Source organism: Alnus glutinosa, chromosome 10 (assembly GCF_958979055.1).
Source record: "Alnus glutinosa chromosome 10, dhAlnGlut1.1, whole genome shotgun sequence".
NCBI classification, from domain to species: Eukaryota; Viridiplantae; Streptophyta; class Magnoliopsida; order Fagales; family Betulaceae; genus Alnus; species Alnus glutinosa.
The window spans coordinates 8207292-8231100 of NC_084895.1; the positions used below are offsets into that span (position 1 = coordinate 8207292).

Here is a 23809-nt window from a genome sequence, read left to right on the forward strand (position 1 = left end):
AGTGTACAAGAGAAATCATAGTCCAATTCGTGTTCTTCTAGGACTTCCAAGTAGGAGAAGAAAAACTTTCATTTTCTGATTTTGCCTTGCTATCAGCTTCTGTCACACGACTGCACTCGATCCCATTTAGATCTGCGCTCAAGCCTATCCTAAAGTGCGCTCAAGCGTAATGTTTTGGGTAATGCACTCGAGCTCAGGTAGGCTGCGCTCGAACGCTTTAAGCTGGGTGTTGCGCTCGAGCCAAGGTATGATGTGTTTGAGCTCTTTGCCGTACAGAATGCTAGATTTTGCTTTTATTGCATTTGAAGCTTAAGAACCAAAGAAGTACTTGTGTTTTTCCTTTAGGTTTTGAGAATGTTGTTAACATAAAAACAATGCAAAGCATCATATCATAGCTAAACCAAAGGCTTAACATATGCAAGTTAAGGGGTTTAAATGTGCAATATTCAATGCTTATCAAGTAGCACTACCAATTTTCTGCTATAGTAGAAACTTCAAGCTTCGATGGTCAGTCTTGACTTTAAAAGTTTTGCCTAACAAACAAGGTTGCCATTTCTTCACAACACACACTAGAGCAAATAAATCTTTCTCATAAGTAGATAGGTGTAGAGCCTTAACCTTCAAGGCTTTATTGAAAAATGCTACCAGTCTTAGTTCTTGCATTAAAACAACTCCCACGCCCACTCTAGATGCATCACATTCAATGATGAAAGACTTATCAAATTTAGGAAGAATCAAAACTGGGCGTTGATAAGCGTTGAATATTGCATATTCAGCCCCTTAACTCGCATATATTAACCTCTTAGTTTCATTGTAATATAATGTTTTGTGTAGTTTTTGTGTTTTTAGCATTTTTAAGTACCTAAGGAAAAACATGATTAAATCCGTTGGTTTAAAGCTTTAAATCAAAATTCTAAAATTTTGCCACGGCATGTTGAGCTCGAGCCCACGACATGCTGAGCTCGAGTGCAAGGGGTCAAACACATACCATCAAGCCACTAGTAGAAACCCACCACATGGTGAGCTCCAGCCCACGACATGCTGAGCTTGAGCAGGTTCGTACGACAAAAATTGACAGCAATGTAGAATCAGAAAAGGAAAGAAGTTTTACTTCTCCCACTTGGACTAGAAGTCCTAGAAGGCCACAAAATCACCTAGAGTTGCTCTTGTACTCTATAAATATACCTTAAATTCTTGCATTAATGGCATGCCACATTATAGAATAGAAATCAATAGGATTAGTGGCTAGGTTTTAGGAGAAAATGGCTTCAAAATTCCAGCAGTTTCTTGGTATGGATTTCTCCTCAACAAAGGCGACTTCAAGCATCTACAGAAGTGGCTAATTCATCCATAGGGTATTGATGTAGCCATTTCCAAGTAATAATGGTGTAATTGTATTTTTCCTTGGGAATTCTATGAACATGAATGTTGGTTGTTTAATCTTGAGATTATGATTTAATGTTTATGTGACGACCCATTTTTTTTTTTTTTTATACAAACATAAATGAGTCACCACAGTGGCACGACTATTGGTCACTCAGCCAACATAACACATCTCATAATATGTACCTGATATTCAGAGTTACATTTATGCAGTGGAACATATAAACATTATCAGGATAGCAGAAAGCACATCTAATAACATAACTGTTAATTACAACAAAGAAAGTCATACATAAGTCTATCTATTTATGGCTTATCAAAAACATTAATTACATGACAAAAGAATGGCTTTACAAATTAATAAGTGATACATACGTCACAAGCCATATACAAAATTCACAAAAGAATGGACAACCTATGGTCCAATACATTACAACTGTCGCGTCGGGTTTCAGTCGTAATATCCTAAATACAGTGCTACGGGGTCGTCATCCACATCAGGTGTACTTGCAGCTGAAGGAATTTCATCTACACGGTTGTGGTGGTAGCCACGTCCGCATAAGTGAAAGTATGAGTTCACTGCCTTAGTACATATTACAGAGGCCTCGGTGGTATAATATTCACTAAGTTTTCGCAAAGAACTGACTTTTTATTTATTTTATTTTATTTTATTTTATTTATGATTCGTTTACAATAATAGATATTGTTTTTTAGTTATGAAAATCCGTCCCTCAAAAACATAACATAGCTGATAAAGTAATCACCGATATTTCAGAATACATGAAAGCATACTATGTAGCTATACACATATATAGAAGTTCTAGATTCCACTTTGAAAGCATCTACATATAGACCCATCTACACTATACTACTTTTAATAATCGGTAGCTCAGTTATACATGCACGTAAGTACTCCAATATAGGGCTCAAGCATACAAGTACCACTAAGTAGGAAAACATGGCATCTCACCTACTATACTTAGACACTAGCGTTCCAAATATAGGTAACACCGTATCAGAGTACATCTAAGCTTAGTGCCTCTGATGCGTCTGGTCAGTTATACATGCACACAAGCAAGTTCTAGTGTACAAGTATAGCTAAATTGGAGACCAAATAGTAGTTCACTTATCAATACAAAGACACATGCATTTCCAAATCTGGTAGCGTAAATATCAAAGTACATTGAAGGTCAATGCTTTTAAATCATGCAATCTAGCCATAAGCATATTCATATGCATTGTTTTAATCAACTTCATAGACACATAGATAGGTCTAGCATGAAAACTAATACATATCATAAAAACAACTTAAACACTTTAGTTAAACAATGATATGCATGTTTGTTGTCGTACTCTCTTTGATTGTGAATGTGATTTGTCCTATTTATTATTTTATTACCTTTTGTACCAACGCAAAAATCCAGAAGTAAAATAATTACTTCCTCATTTGTGAATGTGATTTGTCCTATTTATTATTTTATTACCTTTTGTATCAATGCAAATATCCAGAAGTAAATGAACCAACGCACGGGTATTTGCGTTGTTCAAAACTGCTGTAAGCCATTACTTCCTTCACATGGAGGAAGGATTTATAAACAAACAAATGAATAATGGCTTACAGCTGTAAGCCATTTCGTTGGTTCAAAACAAAAATACCCTTGCGTTTTGCGTTTCTCTTTTCACTTCTTTGGATTGTCTTCTTCCTTAGAGTCTCAAACTGAAACATAACAAAGAGAAGATCAGAAGAGAGGTTGAATGAACTCAATGAAAAGTGAAGAGAAGAGAAGAGAAGAATGAAGAAGACTCTAGAGGCTGCGGTGCAAGGTTAGGGTTTTTTTCCTTTTTTTTTTTTTTTTTTTTTTTTTTCTTCTTCTTATGGGTAGGGGCAAGGTGGGGTGGGTCGTTGGGATTTTTTAAAACCCCAACCCGCAACTTGTCCCACCCCGCACGGATATACCATATTTCAACCCGTACCCGCAAAAAAAAAAAAAAAAACTTAAAACTGTCTTGGGCGGGGCATGGGATGCGGGAGACCAGAAATGAAATTCCACATATTTTCTTCCTTTTAGTTTAGTTTTTCTTTATGTTTAGGTTTTATTTTTCATAACCATGTGTAATTAAATTCTCAACTAAGGTCCATGAAGAAGCCTCACCATTGAAGAACACCAATATTTTCATGTAAGTTTATACTATTCAATTTTATGAGTTTTTGATTTATAATTATTTTACTTCAATTCAATTATTGAGATGATTCTTGGATATCTATTGTGATTTACGGATACATGTGATGATTTGAGATAGTTTCATTTAATTGATTGCTTGGGTTTTTATTTATCAAAACGTTGGATATTCATTGTCTTTCATTCTACGGATACATTTGATGATTTGGTTTAAACTGGATATCTTTTGTAATTTGTGCAAAGAACGAATTCATTTAATGATTTAATTGATTTTTGAAGCATAGCAAAACATACATAAGATTTATATGATGAGAACTTTGAATATGTATTGATGAACATGAGAATATGTTGCTATGATTTGGTGGGTGTGGATTCCAAAACCTTAGTACCTTATCTGCTGATTAGTTTTACTTTATTTAGTTGTTGTTTTCTTTTTATCAAAAACCAAATCTTTTTTAGAACTAGGTTATTATTTATTTAGTTTAGATATAAAATTGTTTTCAAAAACACAATTCTTTGTGGGATTAACTTCGCACTTGCAAAACCCTTTATTGCAAACGATTCGTGCATTTGCGAGTTAATAAAATTTGTACAATAATGAGAGCTTTTTTTTAAAATTGGGATTTAAAAACGTAAAAAAAAAAAAAAAAAAAAAAGTGTGTTTTCAAATCGTAAGCAATAAAGTATTTTTTTTTTTTTTTTTTAAAAAAAAAAAAAACTATATTTTAAAAGCCAAACTACAATTTTAAAGGTAAAACTGTGATTTTACCAAATACTTAATTGTGTTTTTCAAATAGATATTTTTTAACAAAACCTTTTGAAACTATAAGGCCAAATGGATCATACATAAAAAATAATAATAAAAAAAGATTAGCACTTACATAAGCTTTCTTGGGCTGGAATGTGATGTTGGGAGAAAAGCACTTGGGACATAAATGTTATAGATTTCAATGTCGAAAATAATGTCGTTAACTGCGTCAATGGCTGCATTGCACTCTCGGGACATATTGGCGGCGGGTTTGGCTAAGAAACCACAGTATTTTTGTATTTGAGACACAAATCTATCCGAAACGATAGCTTGTGTCACAAGGTAATCGCACTCGCCTCGTTCATTAGTTTCATAATTCATTACTGCATTTCCAATATCTGTACACAATCGATCGTAAATCAATATAATTATAAACACAATACAATTAAAAAAAAATTACTACCTTTTAATAAATGATTTCATAAAAAGAGAGAGAGCATTCCTAGTAGCCTCACCAAAATAATTTTTTAGCTATTTTGGTGAGTCAATTTGATGAAAATCCTGAAAAAACACTCCTAGCAGCCTCACCATTTTAACCAAAAAAATTTGATGACTGAAATTACTAACCAAATTAGATGAAGCATTTTCAGTCAACAACTCACTCACCAAATTTTGTTTCACTTTTCTCTCTCACATGATTAGCACACTTTTTTCATTTTTTTCTCTCATTTTCTTCTCCCATCTCCCATCTCTCACACGATAATGTCCTTATTTCATAGATATGAATGATTTTTTGTAAAAAAAATATAGAGAAAAAATAAATAAATATGAAAAAATTATTATTTAAATGGAAAAGTGAATATTGACTAGTTAAAATGGTGAGGCTGTTGGGGAAATTTTAATAAAGTGGCTCACCAAAATAGAAAAAAGTGATTTTTAGTTATTTTGGTGAGTAAAATTTGGTGAGGCTACTATGAATCCACCCTTTCGAGGTTTTTGATAATGATCTTGTTAGCCTTTTTGTTATTGTAGAGAATTGTTTCTGCAAGCTGAGGAACATAATGCCCAGTATAGCTTCTCCAAAAGTATAAAAAGCTCAGTTTTTGTACTCCCGAGCTTTTTATACTCAGGATATGTCTCCAACCATTTCACCAAAAACATATAATTATCTATTGCAGTGATTCTATCCCCCATTTTACTGTAATCTGATGTAGTATTGGAGTATGAATATCCCACTCTAGCAGGTGACTCAAGGAACAAAACGTTCGCAGCTAAAGAGAAAATTTTAAAACAAAAAATTAGGAACAAAAAAGAGAGCGTATTTTTGTAATTTTGGGTTGTGTTGAGGGAACGTTTCAAAAATGATGGTAGTTAGAATGGTATATGTTGTTAACCCAAAAAAATAAACAAAATTATTTTTCATAAAAAAAGTCATTAGATAAATTTACCAGGATTTCAAGAAAATTTGTTTGTGAAAAGTGTTTGTCATCGCTGAGCACGCAAAATGGTCCAAGTTCTTGCATTGCTCCATGAGCAAGAGATGAACAACGTGGGCATGTACAGACAATAAGCAATTAAGTTTAATCATCAAATTAGGACATACGATAATTATATACGGGAAGCTTACTAGAGATGATCAATTTTATGTTATTATATGTTGTCAAATATAATAGTTTTGTGTCAGTAAATTTAGGGTTCGTTTGGGTTTGCAATTTTAAAAAGTGCGATTTAAATATAGCGATTTTAAAATGTGCGATTTAAAAAAGTTATTTTTAAAAACGCAATTAAGCATTTGGCAAAATCGCAGTTTGGCCTTTAAAATCGCAGGTTAGCCTTTTAAAATACTGTGTTTTCAAAAAAGCACCGCATTGCCTGCGATTGGAATAAGTATTTTTCTGCGTTTTCAAATCGCAATTTTTAAAAAACGCAGTTTCCAAACGGTTCATTTTCTGCGATTTGGTTTAAAATCACACTTTTTCTTTACGAAATCGCAATCCCAAACACAGCCTTAGATGTCTATTTTAAATTTAATTAATGGTGCTCGAGTGACTTTTATGTTAAAAATACAAGAAGGTAATAAATTATTACCCTCAGTGACAAGTTTTGTAGTAGTAGTAGTATTAATATTAGTATAATTGTTAGTTTAAAATGTAAAAGTTTCTAGGCTAACACAATAATTTTTTGAATACTTACCTTATTAGCTTAATTATACCAGAATCTGCTTTGAAACCACTTGTCATTAATATAATACTGTATTCGTGATCTATTAGATATTGATTTATTTCTGTGTATAGTTTGATATAATTATGTAATATTTTGTATTCCCAACCTCATTACACTATAAATAAATTTGTTAAAAATAAAATTTATATATATTTAAGGACAGATATTTCCTACAAACTGATTTGTAGGAAATTTCATATAACCCACATATAAAATTGACATGTGTCCCTTGGTATGTGAGAATCACATGTTATTTTAATAGCATGTACTTCTTCACATGTTTAAATGACACATGTCACTCTTATATGTGGGTTGTATGAAATTTCCAATAAACCGGTTTATAGAAAATTTCTTTAAAACAAAAGAGGTCACCATTTAAACAGAAATTTTTTACAAACTAATTTGTAAGAAAGTTTCTACAACCACATATAAAAGTGACACGTGTCCTTTAAGCATGTGAGAAGCACATATTTTTTTTTTATTAATGTTATTAAAAAAGTATATAAGAAGTACAACATATGATCTCGGGCCACTAGGTGCCCACCCCCACTCCCATTCATTTGGCTTGCCGATCCACTGCCGTTGGGACCATTGTGGATGTCTACTAGAGCTATGATGGTGGGAGGAGCGAGATGGAGCTTGAGCTTTGCTGAGCTCTTCCAAGGTTTCTTTGGCACTATTCACCAAGCATCTTAGAGGCAAAAGGGCTCCTCCAAAAACAATGTTGTTCGTACGGCACCAAATCTTTTGGGCGATCAGGGCCAGCAGTTCAAGGTCTTCACGATCTAACCTGTTGTTCAATTGTTCAAAAATGGAGAGGAAATCGCCGTCCTCGAGAGCACATTTATGGATGCGACCCCCGCATTCATTCCAGACAGTTGAGGCTGCCCTGCACCACCAGAGCGAATGACAAACAGATTCAGCTGCCACCCCGCAAGTTGGGCAAATTGGATCAGGGACTACCTTCCGTTTATACAGTTTCTCCTTAGTAGGGAGAATATTATTACAAGCCTGCCATAAGAATAAGTGGACTGCCCTTGGGACCCGGAGTTTCCAAATCAGTTGCCATACCGGATTGCTAGAAGGGTTCACCGAACTGCTGCCTTGTGCCCGTTGCTTGCATTCTATAAGCATATGGTATGCACTCCTCACAGCGAACTCACCAGATTATGTGCCACTCCAAATCAAAAGGTCCTGAGTCGTGCAGGGGCTGATAGCCATACTGCATATTTGCTCAACACATTCGGAGGGAACAAGCTTTCAATCACAGGTATGTTCCACCAATTAGTCTCAATGTTGATAAGTTGGCTAATCTTTGCATTACTGTCAAGAATTCGGTTAGGAACTTGGAATTTGTGTGTTAATGTTGACCGTATCCATTTGTCACTCCAAATATTTATTTTTGTGCCATCACCAACCTTCCATATGAGGCCTTCTTCAAGGAGGGGTTTTGCATTCCAAATGCACCTCCATGCAGGACCATGCATAGGAAGGTCGTTTGCCTAGAAAGGACTCCATAAAAACTCCCCCCGGGTAGTATTTCTCCCGATAAATTTTGGCCACTAGTGAATCGGGCTCTTGATGAAATCTCCACCCCTCATTGGCAAGAAGGGCTTTGTTAAAACATTCTAGTTCTCGGTAGCCAAGCTCGCCCCTCTCCTTAGTCTTCCCCATCCAATCCCATCTCATCCAGGCGATCTTATGGTCATTGTCTTTGTGTCCCCACCAAAACTCCTCCATCATTGTGTTGAGCTCCCGACTAAGGGTCTTCGGGAGTTGGAAAACACTCATAGTGTAGGTTGGTATGACTTGTATGACCGCCGGCCTTGAGAAGGATTTCTTTGCCCGCATGCGAGAGAAATTTTTCTTTCCAACCGTTGAATTTTATCCAAATTTGGCCTTTGATACTGTTGAAAGAACTCACCTTAGATCGGCTGATCAAAGGGGGAAGTCCCAGGTATTTTTCATACCTATTGGTGGCACTAACTCCAATTGCCAAGAGGATATTTTGCCTGATTTCATCCTTGGTGTTTCGGCTGAAGAAAACCGAAGTCTTCTCTCGGCTGACTTTCTGCCCCGAGGCTGCCTCATAGAGATTTAGAATGGCCTGAATTCTCCCCCATTCGATAGTGTTAGCTCTGTATAACAATAAGCTATCGTCAGCGAAAAAAAGGTGGTGAATGTTGGTGCCTCCCCTTGTGATCGGGACACCTGTAATGCCCCCCTCCATTGCTTCTTTTTGTAACAAGGAACTTATAGCCTCGGGCCTCGGCGCATATAGTGAAAAGGTATGGGGATAGAGGGTCGCCTTGCCGAATCACTTTGGAAGGTGTGACACTACCATGCGGCTGCCCTTTAATGAGAATAGAATAGGAAACAGTTTTCACACACTGCCATGCGGCTGCTTGTTTGTTCTTCTCCTTACCTCTGGTCTCTTTTCGACTTCCAGAAACCCCTAAATCTCAAAATCCCCCATCAATTTCATACTAAATTAATTTTTTTGAAACCCTATTTCTCTAAAAAATAAAACTCCAAACCTCTGGTGTTTTCAGCTTCCAGGTGTGTTTTTACAGAAACCCCTCAATCCCAAAAATCCCCCATCAATCAGATACAAAACTTATTTGAATCCCTATTTCTCTTAAATCACCCAATCTGTCGATGGTGAGTGGTACAACGATTTTCTATCTGGTTTTTGTGTATGGTGTGGTGTTGTGCCGCTGTGGTGAGCTAGACAATCCTTTCGTTGAGAAGCTCCGAATCTACAATCACAATTTAAAGAATCAGTTTCCTCGGATTGCTTCTCTGTGTTCGTGGTTGGCACGTTTTGTTTGCCTCTGCGCTTCTTTCTTCTAGACTATTCGAATTTGCAATTTTCACAATAAAGGACAAACTGACCTGCGGAGTTTAACGAAAATCACTATATTTGCTGGTGCTGGTGGATAAGCAAATTTTAGAAGAATACCAATAATTCTTTTGCTAATATAGATTGGGTTGTGCAAGGGTCCCTGCTCCTTTGCTGAAGCTCGTGACGACTAGGAATCATTTAGAAATCATTCAAGATTATTAGGTTTTTTCTACTGATTCCACAATTCTTGTGGTGCCAGACCAATGAAAATATTGTCTTGGAATTGTAATAAGGACCATGATCAAGACGAACAACCCTGATATTATCTTTTTATCTGAAACAAAGACTGCCTCTCATATTGCTAGTTCTTTAATGCTTTAGCTTGGTTTCAATATGCTCGTTCAGGCTCCTCCCTTTAGCTCCCGAGGGGTCTTTTAGTTGCCTGGAAAGATAATGTTAAATTCTCTGACTTCTATGTCTCACATGATATAATTTGTGTTTGGTGTTATTCGGACTCTCCTGCTGTTAAATGGTTAATTTCTTTTGTTTATGGACCACCTTTTCAGAAAACTACTTCTGATTTCTGGTCCAATTTAGTTGATTTTGGTGATAATGGTGATATTCCCTTGCTTTGTATTGGAGATTTTAATTCTATAACCTTTCAAAATGACAAATTCGGCGGTAGACCTTTCACTTGCTCTTCTAGAAATAATTTTAGTTATTTTCTGAATCAGTTTGGAATGATTGATCTAGGCTTTTCTGGTATCCCTTATATGTGGTCTAACCACCGGCAAGGTCAAAGTCTGATTAAAGGACTCCTTGATAGGGGTATTGCAACAAATCAATGGATCCAGCATTTCCCTTCTTTCTCAGTTACTTACCCGCCCATAATTATGATCACATACTCTTGGATACATCTATTCGATCTCCTTCTCTCCCTCGTCCTTTCCGCTTTTAAGAGTTTTGGACTAGGGATCCCACTTGTGGCGTAGTTATTAATGAAGCTTGGTCAATTCTTATGTCTAGCTCCCCTGCTTACTGCTTGATAAAAAAAATTGACGGACACAAAGCAGACAATCAAACACTGGAATAAACATTACTTTGGAGAAATTAAAAGGAAACTGGAATCCACTTATCAACTGCTTGACATCACCCAACAGGCCCCTCCTTCAGATTCCAACTTAGCCTTAGAGCTCCATCTCAAATCCCTTTTAGACGAATATTTGATTCAAGAAGAATCCCTCTTGAAGCATAAATCTAGAGAACTTTGGTTGACATGTAAGGATGTAAACACAAGATTTTTTTCACACTAGCACCCTTATTTGGCGAAGGTGAAATGCTATTAATTTTCTAAAATCCTCTACTGATGGATGGATTATAGATAGGAGATCTATTGATGACTGTTTTGTTTCAAATTTCAAGAATTTGGTTGCCTCTACAAATCCAATTGCAAGCAATGAGTTACTAGATCTTTTTCATTGCTCTGTATCTGTTGAAGAAAATAACATGTTATGTGCTATTCCAACTGAAGCAGAAATCCATGCTGCACTAGCCAGCCTAGGTGCCTCCAAGGCCCCTGGCCCTGACGGATTTACAGCTCTATTCTATATGAAGTATTGGGATAGTATTAAACTGATTGTTCTACAAGCTATTTGGAATTTTTTCAAGAATAACCATCTGCTTAAGGAACATAATCACACTTTCATAGCATTAAGTCCAAAGAAGTTGGGTGCCTCCTCTGTGTATCACTACCGACGCATCAGCCTCTACAATATTATTTATAAGATCATCTCTAAGTTGCTTGCTAATAGGCTAAAACTCCTACTCAACAATATTATATCTCAATTTTAGACAGCCTTTGTACCTAAACGCCATATTCAGGATAATTCTATATTGGCCCATGAGATGCTACACTCTTAAATCTAAGCGAGGTAGAAGGGGCCTAATGGCAGTTAACATTGATATGGAGAAAGCTTTTGACAAAATGGAATGGTCTTTTCTGCTAGCAATTCTTACAGAACTTGGTTTTCATCCAAAGTGGATCAACTGGATCAGGCTTTGCATTTCAACCTCCTCATTTTCAGTGTTACAAAATGGCAGCCCTTTCGGGTTATTTTCCCCATCTAGGGGTCTTCGTCAAGGTGATCCACTATCCCTTTTTCTCTTTATTATTGGCAATGAAGTTATCTCCCGTATGTTTCACCAAAGCCTCCGTGGTTTCAAAATAGCTAGATCATGTTCTCCATTAAACCATCTTTTATTTGTTGATGATCTAGTCATTTTCACCACCGCAACCTCTAGTGAAGCCATTATTATTAAGGATTGTCTTAAAAAATATAGCTCTTGGTCTGGATAAACTGTCAATGCCAACAAATCAATTATTATGTTTTGCAAAAACATAGCTGCTTCCAACATCTCAGCTATCCGGAACGTTCTCCCCTACCAGATTACTCCGACTAATGCAAAACACCTTGGTCTCCCTATCCCGTATGGCAAATCCAAAGCAGCAGTTTTCTTAGATATATTAGACAAGGTTAATGGGAAAATCGAAGGTTGGAGATCCAAAGCTTTGTCTCGGGCAGGTAAAACTATACTAATGAAATCAGTGGTCTCTGCTATACCTTCCTATGCCATGAGCTCTTTTCTTTTCCCAGATAGTCTTTGTAAACAATTGGATAGGGCTTTTAAAAATATCTGGTGGGGTTTCCTCAAGGATAAAACCCGCAACTTCTCACTCAAATCTTGGAGTTCCTTATGTTTACCAAAAGACCAGGGTGGCCTTGGATTCAGACTTATGAAAGATGTGAACTTATCTCGAATATCAAAACTGGGATGGAAATTGCTCTCCAGTTACAATAGCCTATGAGTTTCTCTTTTTTCAGCAAAAGTACATCAGGTATGGAAACTTCTTATCCTCTTCTCTCAAATCTGGCTCCTGGATTTGGAATGACATCAAGGTAACTCTCCCTATCATATTTGTTGGAGCTTGTTTTATTCCTCATAATAACTCAAGCCTTACTATATGGTCCTCACCATGGATTTCTACAGCCCCATCCTTTACACCAATACCTAGATTGCCTTCCATCCCCTCCAACCACCCCCTAATCATTTTGATTTAATTCACTCCCCTACCATGTCCTGGAAGCAAAATGTTTTGCATTTCTTGTTCGATCCTACCACCATCTCTGCAATTTTAAAAATCAATATTCGTCCACACTTTGATTCCCTTCTTTGGACCACATCCACCACCGGTGTTTTCTCGACCAAATCTGCCGATCACCTTATTAGCTCATTCTCCCCTTCCAAATCTTTACCTCTCCCTAAATCTTGTTGGAAAGCACTCTAGAAGCTCAAGTCGAACCATCGCTTAAAACGTTTTCTTTGGAAAATGGTATGGAATATTGTTCCTACCAAATTTTGAATTTCTCAATCCATACATTCTTCCCCTTCAAACAATAGTTGCTCCCTTTTGCTCTTATCTCACAGACTCTCTTTCTCATCTCTTTTTCACTTGTCCCATTGCACGTGTGGTTTGGCGCCAATCTTTTTGGCCTTTGGATACTATTGCATTAAATGTTACTAACATGACAGATTGGCTCCTTATCATTCTCCATCCGTACCATATGCTTGGCATCCCTCCAGCAGAGACTCATAGGTTCCAAATTTTTGTTGCTGTTGCATGTGACTACCTCTGGTTTACCAGGAATAAAGCTTATCATGATGGCATTATCCAGAATGCTCTTCTCATATCAACTACAATCAACAAGACTGCTTTGGAGCACTACTCTGCGTGGACAACTAAATATGATAAAACTCCTGAAGTTTGGAAGAGTCCATCTCCTCCCTATTTCAAGATAAACTATGATACTGCAATCAAAGCCACATTTTCTGCTCAAGTTGCAGTCTGCAGAGACTCTACTGGTTCTATAATCAAATGTATCTCCCTAATTAGCTCACCCTGCTCTGCTCTTTATGGTGAGGCTACTGCTGCTTGTTGGCAACTTCGTTAGGGTTATCTTCTTTTATCTTAGAAGGTGATTCTCTCAATGTCACTTTGGCGCTTCAACATCCGGCAACTACTACAGATTAGAGAATTGATTCCATCATCTCCAACATTCTCTCCATCATCTAACCAACAGCTAGCTGTAAAACTAGTCATGTTAACCGAAGTGCAAACTTCTGTACCTACCATGTGGCAAATTGGGCCGCAACTAGAATTCATTTTGACTGCATTCCCCTCCTCTCCCCTTTATCAACATCTTTTCCTCCATGTATTGGAAAAAACACCCCCTCCACTTTCTTTGTTCCATAAGTTAGTTTCTTTATTTTCTTTTTCGTTTTTTTCTACAATATACTTACAAAAAAAAAAAAAAAAAAAAACTTGTTTCAAAGTGTATTTGAGAATTCTGTATATTACTAAACGCATCATTTAACAAATATGCTTTAATCGACATATTGGAATTCGCAAACCTCCTCATACAACTCACAGTCTTACGCAAATAAATGTTTTGGTCAACACAACGTAACTCAAGCTTTATTTTTTAAATGGTGCATTTTGTCATGTACTACACTTGAAACACATCATTTGTATTGTATTCCTTCTTCGTGATTCTAACCTAATTTCTAAATCTCTGAAAGACTGAACTGTGAAGGCTGAAAATCTGAAACAGTGAGTAACCTAAAGCTCCGAAAAGACTGGAAAAGCTTTGCCTGTAATGTGAATGCCCCTTGATGAGTTGTTGAGGGAGGGCAAATAGAATAATCAGAGGAGTTTTACCGGGGGTAAGAGAAATTTTTAGGGGTTGAGAGGGGCAAAATGGTGAAATTTTACACCCAATTTTTTTTGGTGCGAAATTTTCACTAAAGCACCATTTCCCGCTCCGCCTTTCATCAAAACGGGCTGTTTCAGACAAGTTAGAAGCGCTCGAGTGCACAACAGAAGGGCTTGAGCACAACAGCCCTCGTGCGCACATCTAGAAGATCAAGCGCAGGAATCCAGCCAGTCAGCATGGTGCGCTCAAGCGCAAAAATTAAACGCTTAAGCACAATATTTTCTTCATATGCATGATGGTTGTATAACCTAGAGGATTGCAACTATTGTAATTGGTTTTAATGTTTAATTTCAATTTTGATGAAATACTTATCTTGTCTTAGAAAATTTCTTATCTTGATTGAACTCATCAAATGTTATTTTCTGTGATTATGAGAATGATGGTTATGCAATAGTTTTCTTTGACACGCAATTAAGAAAGTTTGATAGGTCGCGCCTAAGGAAGACGAATCGTAATACAACTTTAGTGTAATGTAGGTAAACAATTCATGCTAACCAAAGATGAGTTATGTTGATTCCTTGATTGTTTTAATTAAATTAAGAGATTTGATAATTCATGCCTAGGGAAGCCGGATTGTGCCACAAATTAGTGGTAGGTTGATGATTCGTGCCAACCAATGATGGTGTTTTCTTGATGACATTGTTGGGCGCTTGACAAACACACACAAGTCATATCATGCATAGAATGAATTTTCATTGTTAAATACAATATCCATTGTTAAAAGGTTAGTGGTGAAATCAATTCCCTTTAATCTACTATAATTTATTTGCATTTCAATTTATGTTTAAGCATTTAGTTTCAAAACAAAAACAACAAATCATTTTTCCGTTGAGTTAAGTTAGAGTAAATTTTGTTAAGACTTGATAACAAAACCAACTCAATCCTTGAGGATCCACACCCTCTCTAGTCCTATTATACTATGACACAAATGGATGGTCTTATCACGATCAATCAAACTAATGCACAAGGATCGATAAGATGTTCTTATCATGATTAATCGAACTAATGCACAAGGGTAATACAAAAATCCATAGAGTTACGATCAATTGGACTATTGCACAATGATCGATCGGGCGATTGATAAGTTGTTCAATCGGACGATTGATCGGTTGTTCGATTGATCCTACGATCCTATCACAATCAATCAGACTAATGCACTAGGATCGATCAGATGTTCAATCAAACCAACAATCCTATCATGATCAATCTTATAATCCTATCACGATTGATTGGACTAATGCACTAGGATCGATAATGCATATGATCGGTCTTATGCACAAGGATCGTCCGGATGGTCTTATCATAATTGATTAGACTAATGCACAATGATTGATCGGATGTTTGTATTATGATTGATCATTATAATGTACAAGGATAATAAAAAAAATTCATAGAGTGATGATTAATCAAAATAGCTGCAAAATGATTGATCGGATGTTCTTATCATGATTGATCGGACTAATGCACGAGGATAATACAAAATCCATACAGTTATGATCAATTGGATTAGTGCATAAGGATCGATCGGATGTTCAACCGATCCTATCACGATCAATCTTATGATCTATCATGATTGATCGGACTAGTACACTACAATCGATTGGACATTCGATCGAACCTTTACTGTGTCAATTAATCAGACTCTATCATGATTGATCAGACTAATGCACTAAAAATGTTATACATTAGATCACTTTGTTGTGTTAATGATACATTGACCAAATATGTTTTAATAGGCAAATATGTTTTTTATATGCTAATATAATTCTAATAGGATAATATCTTTATTATTAATAGTTTTTTTTTAATGTGTTAACTAATATCTTTCTACAACAGCCCGCCCTTTAAAAAAAAACCCTCCAACTTATTAGTGGCAACCGTCAAAAGTGAATGCTAATAATCGACTATTAGCAGCGCCTTCTAACTGTCGCCGCTAATGATCAATTATTAGCGGCAACGTATTAGCGTCGACCAAAAATTCGACGCTATTATTAATGCTTTTGTATATTAGCGTCGACTATTAGTAGTGACATTTAAAGGTCGTTGTTAAAAAGTTGGACACTAATGAAGCAGATTCTTGTAATGAGAATATTGCAAAAATTGAAAGTTTGAGAAACCTTACAAATTGTTTGGTAATTAATTATAGGGGATCGAGTATATATACTTTTTCTAACAAAAAAAAAAAGGAGCAAATTTGGGTTTTTCTCTAATTAAGTAGCAACTTGCTACTTTCTTTATAAATGATGTTAGCTAGATGAAACCAAGCAAATGTAAAATAAAATTAGCATTGAAAAGGCAAGGAAGCCTAAGATGAAATGAAAGCAGTCAGGATCTTTTAGAGTTTGGAAGAGGTGTGCCATCAAGGAAGTGCTTGATCAAAGAAAGTCCTCTGGCGGGCTGGAAGCTTGGCACTTGATGCCCTGCATCTCTCACTGTCGCGAATGTTAGGTCTCCCTTGTACACTTCAGTGTACCCACCAACCTATTACACAAACCCAATCATTCAAGAAATTAATTAATACTACACTTTTGTTTGTATATATGTTGAGAATATATGAGAGAACACAAGCAAATTAAAGCCTAACAGATCTCTCAACTACTAGAAGAAATAGACAAAAAAGATATAATTAATTAATTTATACCTCTCCCATGAGGAACCAAGGGTGCCAATCAATCTTCACAGGAAGCTTCATTTTGTCTAGAGAGTACTTTGTTGAAGTAACAGGAATCATTCCATCAGTGTCGCCACTGCATTTCATCCAATACTTACATTATTTTAGTTGTATAATAGTCTACTAAATAGCATTACTCAATTACGCAACTACTAACCAATGAACAATAGCGATGATGACAATGACAATTAGAAATATAAATGAAGTTTTATTTACCTAAAAACCCAGACTCTGAGACCATTGGCCATCAACTCCTGGAGAAGGGGAAGGATGGTTGAAGGGCTATCTAACCAGTCAATGATATCACTGCATGGCTCCCAGTCATGTGTAAGTTTAGTTACATTGGCATGAATGGCTGCTTGAACATCAGGTCGGTTTAGATAAGCATACACATAATAGTGGCTACACGGATCAAAATTTAGTATCTGCACAAGAAAAATATAATTAATCCAACTTTTATTTTGATTTTTCCAGAGCATATATATGTCATTTAATGATTTAAATAAGGTAAGTTTACTTCATTAATTACTATACCAAATCCTATTTCAATATGAATGCATCATAACTAGTGCATCACATTACCTTATTCAAAGAAAATTCTATTATAATAACTTTTTTCTTTTTAGCTAAATCACATTTTTTGTACACATTTTAAGAACTATTTGGAACCTAGGGAAGCATATTATAAAGGAAAGATACCCTGACCCCGAAATTAGGGTGTTTATTCAAATCTTGTTCTTAAGACCATGTCTTACTTCTTTCTTTCTTTTGTTTCTTTTCTTTTTTTTCTTTTTCTTTTTTTTTTTTTTTTAAAAAAAAAAATCTTTCATTTCCTCTCATTCTTTACAAACCAAAATGGAGGATAAAGAACCAAATTCGCTTCTCTTTTCAAAGAGTCACTAACAATACATATATATATATATATGACGGGAACCCTTAGGGACACTTTGTGCACTCACCCCAACTTTTGACCCGTGCAAGACACCCTTCTCACACGAATTGGTCAAGACCCGATGGAAAAATGCCACCAAGTCCAAGGCATTTACTACCTAAGCTAACCCCTTAGTTGAATTTTGCATATTACTTTTGTAGACCTCTTTTATATATATATATATAGACACACACACACACTCAAGGTCTCCCTAGATCTTTAATACTTGTTAATTAAAAGGGAAAAGCTGTAACTTACAGAAGCTTTTTTGGGCCGGGCTGTGACATTGGTAGAAAAACATAGGGGAGCATAGATGTTGTAGATATTAATTTTGTCAATATTTGGGTCGATTGCATTAGTAGCTGCATTACACTCACTTGACCGATTTTCAGTTTTGAGTGAGAAATCACAGTATTTTTGTATTTGAGACACAGCTCTGTCCGAAATGAGGGCATGTGTTGCATAGTAATCGTACGTTCCTCGTTCATCAGTTTCATCATTGATTACTGCATTTCCAATCTGCAATATGTTGCATGAATTAGTTTTTGGATCAACACTTGTAAAAATAAATAAGGTAAGAATTGATTTTTACTGTCACTCCATTTCAGTTGCATAACAGATATATAACAATCTATTAAATAGCGTACTATTTAAAAGTTACGAAGTTTTCAATATATGATTTTATAAAATAAGAAGAAGAAAAAAAATTAATTGTAAACATCCACTTTCATCTAGTCGACACTTTTGCACCATCCAATGTGGGCAGGGCAGTGCATCAACACTAGCCCAAAGAGAGCAAAGCTTCGATGGTCCATGCACAGAACAAGCCTTTCTATTTTGAAAGGTAGGTAAGAAGAAATTTTTTCAATTCTACCTATATTCTTAAAGCATTTAATTTTCACATATAGTTTCAGAACAAGTGATATTTATCTTTAAAGCGTGTTATTCTCACATGCACTTTAAAAATACATATGCTCTAAAGATCCATATCAATTCTATATACTTGATGGAAGAAATTTCATTTAATTCGATTTGACAAAAAAAAAAAAAAAAACTCTCATTTTCTTTTGTTTATCTATTTATTCACGGATTCGAAATTTCGAATCTCCAACAATTTATTGTTTGAATTGCTACCTATCCCAATAACTGAACGGGCTGCACGGCACTTAATTAGTTGAACAGATGGGTCCTTAAAAACTATTATATTTACCATTCAAATTACTAACAATTTAGACAACAAAATTACGGACCCCTCAGAATCATTGTCACTATCAACAGATGTAGCACATGAAGTGGGTGCTGGGCTGAATGTGACCCAGATGGACCAGAGATTAGCCCAATTTGTTTATATATTTCTGGTGCCAAATAATGACGGCTGAAACAAAATGACGACAAACTAGAAGGCATAAAACAAAAGAAACAGAAGAAGCCTAATTTTTGCACTTACGATAAATTCTATACGTTAATACATAAGAAGAAAGAACGCGCGTTTTGAGTTGATAAGCCCATTGTTCATCTCGTTTTAGCATGTGAAAAAGTAGTTTTCCCATCAAATCAATAGCATTTCACACATCATGAAGCTAAAGTAATAGTGTGACACACCATAAAGTTAGTTTGAGATCTAGAAAATATATATATGGCCGGAGTTAGCATTTGGGATTTGAAGGACCAAATTGAAAAAAAAAATTAAAGGGAGAAAAATTAAAAATTAAAAAACAAAAAATTTAGGGGTAAAATTTAAATTTTTTTATATATAATTTGATTAGTTTTTTTGGAGTTATAGTACAAATGTGGTTTAACATATTTCTTAAGTTGTTACAAATAGTATTTGAGTAACCTAGTGACATTATGTAGCGTTGAGACACTGCATGCACAATGACGAGTACATTAGGAATTTTAGTAGGAGAGTTTGTGTCGCCTTATAAAGTAAGAGTTATAATTCAAATGTAACTAGCATTTTTTCAAGATTGTTACAAACTCACTACTACGCTATTGCCTAAAGGCAAAAAAGGGTTGGTTCGGGATGCCTAATATTGTCATGGGTTTAGGTCCACTTCTACGAGGTCTAACCAAGTATAAGGTTCATATGATTTTCTTTGTTAATGTTAAATTATTGGTTATTTGATGCAGGTACGATTATATTTTGTATTTTTTTTTTTCTTCAAGTATTCTTCTTAGAAAATACTGAAACTTTGCCTATATAAAGACATGTCTGTATTATTTTAGAATCAAGTTTTGAAGTATCAATTAAATTTAAATATTTCAAAGTTATTTATTTTTTTGTTTATTTGAAGAAATTAAGGTCTTTCTCTTCACTATTTTTTATTTTCTCTCTTCCTGAATTATCTTTTCAATCTTTAATTCTTAGAAGCAACAATTAATTTCCATGATTTCTTCATGTTGAAAAGCTAAGGGTAAACACTTTCGAGTTATGATTACTAATTATTTGCTATAGAACTTGAACTTTCCAATTATTGGCCTATGTGGAGAGAGAGAGAGAGACTTACAATGATCCCCTTGAGGTTGATAATGGTCCTATTAGCCTTCTTGTTGTGATGAAGAATGGTGTGTGCAAGTTGAGGAACATAATGCCCAGCATAACTTTCTCCAGAAATATAAAAAGGTCGATTCTTGTACTCAGGAAATCTCTCTAGCCAATTCACCAAAAACAAATAATTATCTGCTGCGGTGATTCTATCCCCCATTTTATCATAATCCGATGTCGTATTGGAGTAAGAATATCCTACCCCAGCAGGTGACTCAAGGAACAGAACATTAGCAGCTGAAGAGAAAATTCCAAAACAAAAGTTAGAATTGAAACCAAAGAAGAAAAGAAAATCTAAACTCTTCATATTTTTCGTTAAAAATAATACAACAAATATCACTAAATAAATTTACCATAATTCCAAGAAAATTTGTTTTTGAAAAGTGTTTTGCCATCGCTACCCACACGAAATGGACCCAGCTCTTGCATTGCTCCATATGCAAGAGATGAACAACCTGGGCCTATACAGACAATAATTAAGTAAGGTTAATCAACAAATTATAACATAGATTATTAAAAATACAAGTTGGTAAAAAACTGTTAAACAAATGCTAAAGAGACAATTGTTTTATAATTTTTTTTTTTTTTTACATTTATTTTTTTTCACGTGCCAGCATATAATTGAATGGTGCTAAAAGGTATTAAACGCTTACGTACAACTTTTAGCTCCAATTACATATTCCCACGTGTCAAAATTTGTTCCAACGACAAGTTTAGTAGTAGTGGTATTAAATGCATGCACTTATAACAACTAACAAATTAAAGTAACAATAGTTTAGAAAAAGTTTCTAATATATTTTGAATATTTTGTATTAATTTTCTGATTTCTTTATTATTGTATTTATTATATCAGCTTCATTCCACCATATAGATTTATTAGGCATGAAATCTACATATTATTAACAAAAGAGGTCACCATATAAGTCCAAATGCATGCATGTTAACGTTGACAATGCTAGAACAAAATAAAATATATATATTAATATATAATTTGACACAAGTTATTTCTACCTATTTTATAATCAAAATATATAATAGAGTAAAAATAGATAAGGGAATAATTAATACTCCAATCTATATATATATATGTGTGTGTGTGTGTGTGTGTGTGTGTGTGAGTTTCCTCCAATTAAATTTCTCTCATTCAGTTTGTCATATTTGTCAATTTAATTTCACGTACGTTTTTAAAACATGTCTAAATTGTCTGAATTTTCTCCGACCAATTTTGAGGATAGTTAAATATTGTTCTCATTGAGTCTACTCCAAGGAAATTAAGGAGAGAAAACTTGGAATGAGGAACATGCAAAGGTGTGGCGTCACTTCTAGAGGAGAGAGAGATAGAGAAAGTAGGCAAGACTTCTACATCAATGGTGAACATATCAAGAGTTCTAGGCCAGGTTCTAAGTTCAATGATTATTTTTTTTTTTTGCAACTTTCTTTGTCTCCCTTAAAAAAACAGGAAACCCCTTAAAAAAAAAAAACCCAACATTAAAAAAGAAAAAGAAAAAAGAAAGAACAAATTACAAGCATTTTATTTGAGTAAAGTAACATGACATTTATTGTAGACTGTATTATATATGTTTAGTGTATACCTCCATTCAGCCAAAGAAGAAGAGGCAATGTATCCTTATACTGTTGAGCTTCGGCGAGGTAGTAATAGAGCGCGCGACCAGTGGCTTTATTCACGGTGACATAACCACCGTATTGAGAGAATTTTACGGGGGGTTGTCCTGGCCATGCCTTAATCCAGTCTCTCTCTTTCAATCCTTGCTGAGGAAGAACATTTGTTTGATCGATAACAAGGTCAACTGCTTGGAAAAGGCTTGTGTCGAGACCAAAATTTGGCTTCAAAATGGACTTGTAGAGATGGTGTAAGCCTTGCTCTTTCATCCTCCCATGAGTTTGACCCACAAAGCATAACAGAATGAAAAAGGCTAGAAGAACCCAACAAAAAGGCTTACTTTCCATTGTTCTTTGTGTAAGAAAAAGAGAAAGAAAAGAGAAAGGCAATGAGTTTAGATCCAAGCTAGATTATTGTTTGCATATATAGCAGAAGAAAGTGTTTTAATGGTGTATATATAAATACATATGTTAGAATATATATTTTTCATATATTCTATATTTGATTGATATTAAAATATTCTCTATTTACGGTTAATTATAATGAAATATTGAGATTGTAATGATTACCATACTTGTATTCTCTTGTGTTCTTTTCTCTTTTGCTTTTCTATATATTTAATATTTCATTATAATTAACATAAATAGAGAATATTTCAATATCCACCAAATATGGAATATAATAAAAATAATAATATATTTTTCATATATATATCTTTCAACAACGTGAAGGGTTAAAATTTTAGTGTTTTTTTCTTAATCTGATAACTATTAATGGCATGGACCAAATTGGTAGTCAAAAGTATGTATCTTTGCCACCAATCATGTTCTGCCATGTGAGTAGTGTAAAGTATGTGCTTGTTTCATTAATTATTGAGAAATGATAGGGGTACCAAATTTCTTTACCAAAAAATAGGTACCAAATGATGTGGAGCTTATTCATTGGTACTTGTAGCATTTCTTTTTATTAATTGTTTTGATAATTTCCAATGAATAAGCTCCACATCATTTGGTACCTATCTTTTGGTAAAAAAATTTGGTACACCTAGCATTCCTCTTAATTATTAACACATGCAATTAATGTTCAGATTCCAACCTTGCTGGCCGGCACCTTCCTCTTGGGTCAAGGGTTGCCCATAAAATTGGGATTTTGTTGATAATACGTACAGTAGAAATTGGAATTATCTTCTATTATTATTATTATTATTATTATTATTATTATTATAAATAAGGAGGATAAACTATGAGTCTTTGGTGCAGGGACGGAGCCGAAAACACTTACGGTAGAAGTCAAGAGTAAAAAAAAAATGGTTGGTAGGAACCAATAAATTAAGTTTTTATTTTTTTTACCTTATAACTTTTTTTTTTTATTATTATTATTTTAGAAATGGGGGGTCATAGCCTATATCGCCCCTCAATCCGTCTTTGCTTTGGTGAAATCATTTGGTGAGCAATAAGACAATGCAATATGATAATTTTCTTTCCTATTTTTATGCCAAGCTAATTCTATATAATATTTAATATTTTGAAATCCTCCATGCATGTTGAAATGCTGGGATTAATTTATTGTCGAACTAATAAACTTGTTACAAAGTGTATTTGAGAATTCTGTATATTACTAAACGCATCGTTTAACAAATATGCTTTAATCAACATATCGGATTTCACAAATATCCTCACACAACTCACGGTCTTACGCAAATCAACGTTTTGGTTAACACAATGTAACTCAAGCTTTATTATTTAAAATGTGTGTTTTATCATGTGCTACACTTGAAACACATCGTTTGTATCATGGATGGCTTGAGCCTTAGATGACTTAAGCGGTCAC

The 23809-nt window shown here is 34.9% G+C and overlaps 1 protein-coding gene across 1 annotated transcript; it reads right to left on the minus strand.

The window, feature by feature from the left end:
• Positions 1-16464: 16464 nt before the first annotated feature.
• Positions 16465-22330, minus strand: LOC133879731 (serine carboxypeptidase-like 40). Its single transcript, XM_062318450.1, has 7 exons — positions 21951-22330; positions 20712-20819; positions 20321-20595; positions 18072-18332; positions 17099-17307; positions 16853-16958; positions 16465-16692 (listed from the first exon to the last, which is right to left on the minus strand). Exons 1-7 carry the CDS (start codon positions 22324-22326, stop codon positions 16537-16539), a joined length of 1491 nt encoding a protein of 496 aa, XP_062174434.1. The 5' UTR covers positions 22327-22330; the 3' UTR covers positions 16465-16536.
• Positions 22331-23809: the final 1479 nt, after the last annotated feature.

Excerpts from the sequence above, each read along its gene's own strand:
- LOC133879731 (XM_062318450.1), bottom strand. The coding sequence starts at position 22,326 with ATGGAAAGTAAGCCTTTTTGTTGGGTTCTTCTAGCCTTTTTCATTCTG. Across the intron at positions 20,596-20,711 it reads CAAATTTTCTTGGAATTATG|CTGCTAATGTTCTGTTCCTT; the intron begins GTAAATTTATTT and ends TTTTCTCTTCAG. Across the intron at positions 17,308-18,071 it reads CCCGGCCCAAAAAAGCTTCT|ATACTAAATTTTGATCCGTG; the intron begins GTAAGTTACAGC and ends TTTCTTGTGCAG.